A 3,619-nucleotide genomic window follows, 5' to 3' on the forward strand; every position below is an offset into this window, starting at 1 on the left:
GATATCGTTGCATTGCCTGGTGTCATTTCACTTTAATCCATTAGAATTTCCGACACTGTCGGCGTTTCTCAATTCAAAGTACACTGAGTACAGACTTGTGTTCTTTTGGAGTCTGGTCTTGGGAGTCCAGACTCCAGAGGACGGGACGACGGTCTTTCTGCGATTGGGACAGCAGCTGACTTGATGATGTCACCGCATCAGCTGTTCTTGCTCCTGAGTTTACTCTAATTATTCACTGTAAATTATTTTTTACAGTCAAATAAACAAAACATCCTAACATTACATTCCGTGACTCAACAACAGTAGTATTTATAAAAAGTCAACTGTCAGTAGTTTATTTTCTCCTCCGCTCCTGTTTCCGGTTGCTGGTGAAATGCATTCTGGGATATATTCTGGCCAGAGTACGCACAAGTCTCCTCTGATGCATCCTCCGGAAAGTGGGAGGATCAAGTCACATCCGGGCATTTTGACCGTGCTTTGCGAGAAGCGAACTTTGAATGTGAACATGTACTCGGGCTGAGACTGACGTTTCACGAGTCACGAGGACACAAGTAGAGGAAAGTACGCACAAAAACGCTGATTGAGAAACGCCTTGTGAGAGTGTGAATCCTCATTAGTGGTAATAATATCCAGCTGGCCCTCTCGACTTCTCCCCATGAGCCGGAGGCTTCTTGATGAGCATGAGAGGCTCTGCACTTGGCGCCAGACATCAGAGGGGAAGTGTGTTGGGCAGTGTTGGGAAAGTTCACGTAGAAAATGAACTAGTTCAAAGTTCAGTTCACACATTTTAAAATGAACTAGTTCAGTTCATAGTTCATATTTCAAAAATATGAACTAAAGTTCATGGTTTCAAAAATGAACTATTTAGTTCTTTTTAGTTCTTTTTTTTAACATTTTGCTGGGAGCTATTATTTGTCCACATTATTGCCGCCACGGCCGTAGAGAACCACAGACAGCAATTATTGTTTATCAGTTTTAACATTGAAACTATGTGTCAGATTCATATTCGTATCCAATTTTGAATCCTTATCTAACCAGGGTTTATATTAGCATTGAAGCGACAGCCCTCAAAATACTGTCATTTCCCTAACGCTTTGTTGCCACCCATTCAGTCCACATTAATAGCACCTGCAGCTTTCAGCCCTACTGTATATTCTCAAAAACGTGAGGAAAAACTTGCTGCTTGAATGGTCTTTATTATGAAAACAAAAACAAGACTATAGTCCTTTAAGATGCAAATGTTTTTTCATTTCAAATCATTTTCCAAATTCCATTTCAGTTATACTGAAAAGTGACCTAAAGAAAGCAATGGTGGATCTGCGGTTTCTTTCTTCCTGCAAAAACAAGAAAGGCTGTTATTTGTATGCAGCTAGCCTCTGCACATCCATATACACATCTCCATTGGCAATACATTGTACTTCTATAGCCCAAAAAACAGGTCACAACAAATACCTTCAAATCTTTTTGTTAGCATTCAAGATCAGCTGCCTCTCAAAGTTTGCATCTCCCAGCCGGTTTCTCCTGGGTCTGAATGAGATTAAATAAGAATTTTTAACATCATCATTATTGTGGCAAAAATAGTAACAGTAATATGTATTAAAGGAATTGTGTACTGATGCAATCACTACAATAATTTGGCTGACATTTTATATTGAAAACCACAATTACTATTTGCTGCATAAGCTTTAGAATGATATCACCAAGACAGAACAATGACTGACTGAGGATGGATATTTACTGTTATTATTATTACTAAAGCATAGTAATTATGGAATATAATCACAGTTCATCCCTACCTGAATATTTGACCACCGATGCTGAAGAGCCGCTCTACTGGTGCACTTGAGGGCAGTGCAGTGTTGTATTTTAGGAACAGCCTTTTCAGTTTTGGAAATGTCATGTATTCGTCCAACCCATCTGTGGTTGGGGCATCCAAATAAGTGTCCACTTCAGTTTTCCGAGAAACCTGCAGAGCGTGTTTGTTAAACTTAAAGAATGAAACTGCAGGATCTTTCTTGTCACTTTCACCACTGGATGGGGATTGACCTGAGTCTCTTGCATCGGAGTCATCAGAGTGGAAGCTTTGAAATTCTCGTTTCAGCATCAATCTGTACTGTATCCTTTTCTCCTCATCTTGGACCCAGTCTCCCTTGAATCTTGGCATCAGCATAGCAGACAGTATGTGCTCCTCTTCTCGAGAAGACCTGCCAGCCTTGTGCTCAGTGACTGCAAGATGCTCTTTATAAGGGGACGGCATGTAATGAGACCTTCTGCAGCAGTGGGTTTCATGCTCTCATCCAACAGGTCATTCATATGACATTGCAGTTGTACAATGGTTGGAGCCAGGTACCCAAGATAGATGTTCTTCTCTGCTTGGAGGATGTTCAGTGCGAGTGCCAAAGGCCTCATCACATCTACAAAATTGTGTATGAAGTTGACTTCATCTGGTGAGAATCGACGAAAGCCAAACTCATCACTCACAGTGTGCAGGATCAGCTCTTCATGTAGGGGAGTTGCATCATTTGCAGAGGTGACAGCCACATTCATTTCTGCCTTCGTAGTTAATGTTGCAATGCGAGACAGTCGCTCCATGGCCAGAAATACAGAGTTCCATCTTGTGTCATTTGGCACAACAAAGCCAATCCCAATCTTTTCCTCCACAGTATCAGAAGCCTTTGGACTCCGCTTAACCCTGTTCCACAGAGCAGATGCTTTCGCAAAAACAGCCCTTGACATTGCTTTGTAGCGTTTTTCAGTTACCTTTTCGGTATCTTTGGCCACTAGATTCAGGGTGTGAGCCATGCACCTTCTGTGAGGGGGGAGAGAAGGATGATTCAGATCTGAGAGAGGCTCAGGCTCCATCTGGTCATCTTCGTCTGAGCTCTCACTGGCAGCAGCAGCAGCTGACTCTGGTTCACTATCTTCACTTCCAACAGTCTCTGGCTCTTCAGTGTCATGAACAACATCCATCCCAAAACAGTTGAACGCCTTGACAAAATTTGCAGCATTGTCTGTTACTGTACACACAACCTTGTTGTGTATTTTAAATTCTTTGTTGACATCTGACAATACTTTTGCCAATACATCATGTGTATGTGCTCCTTTAATCCGCCGGCATGCCAGTACTGCAGAGTGTCTCTCAGAAACATCATATTTGTTTAACCAGTGGATAGTGATGCCCATGAATGATTTATTCACAGCTGACCAGCAATCTGCTGTTGTGCACACAACTTCGACGTCAGAGAGTTTAGCCTTAAGTTCACATATGTTTTCTTTATATTTCTTGTTCAACAGTGTCTGTACTTTTTTTCTTGATGGCACCTTTTTGGATGGCTGCAACCCCTTAATTAAGTTGATGAAAGCTGGCGCTCAACTTTGCTCAAAGGCTGCAGGTCTCCGATAATATACTGCATCACCAAGTTGTCCAGCTGCGGTTGGGTGACACAGAAACCGGAGCCGCTACTGAATGCGGTTAATGCCATCTGTGTGGGGACATTAGAACTGCTCTGGCTCGCAGTTGCTGTTGTGTTTTTTTTATAAACACGCACGTACCTTGCTAGGCTAGCCGGGTGCTTTAGCTCAATGTGCCGCTTGAGGTTTGCTGTGGATGACGCCGATG

General features: G+C 42.4%; 1 protein-coding gene across 1 annotated transcript; it reads right to left on the reverse strand.

Moving 5' to 3' along the window:
• Window positions 1–1,176: 1,176 nt before the first annotated feature.
• On the reverse strand, window positions 1,177–3,361 carry LOC130202580 (uncharacterized). The gene is made up of 3 exons (XM_056428243.1): window positions 1,797–3,361; window positions 1,453–1,527; window positions 1,177–1,334 (listed from the first exon to the last, which is right to left on the reverse strand). The coding sequence occupies exon 1, from the start codon at window positions 3,181–3,183 to the stop codon at window positions 2,164–2,166; it is 1,020 nt and encodes a 339-aa protein (XP_056284218.1). The 5' UTR covers window positions 3,184–3,361; the 3' UTR covers window positions 1,177–1,334; window positions 1,453–1,527; window positions 1,797–2,163.
• Between the last annotated feature and the right edge of the window lie 258 nt (window positions 3,362–3,619).

This window comes from Pseudoliparis swirei, chromosome 12 (genome assembly GCF_029220125.1).
Source record: "Pseudoliparis swirei isolate HS2019 ecotype Mariana Trench chromosome 12, NWPU_hadal_v1, whole genome shotgun sequence".
NCBI lineage: Eukaryota > Metazoa > Chordata > Actinopteri > Perciformes > Liparidae > Pseudoliparis > Pseudoliparis swirei.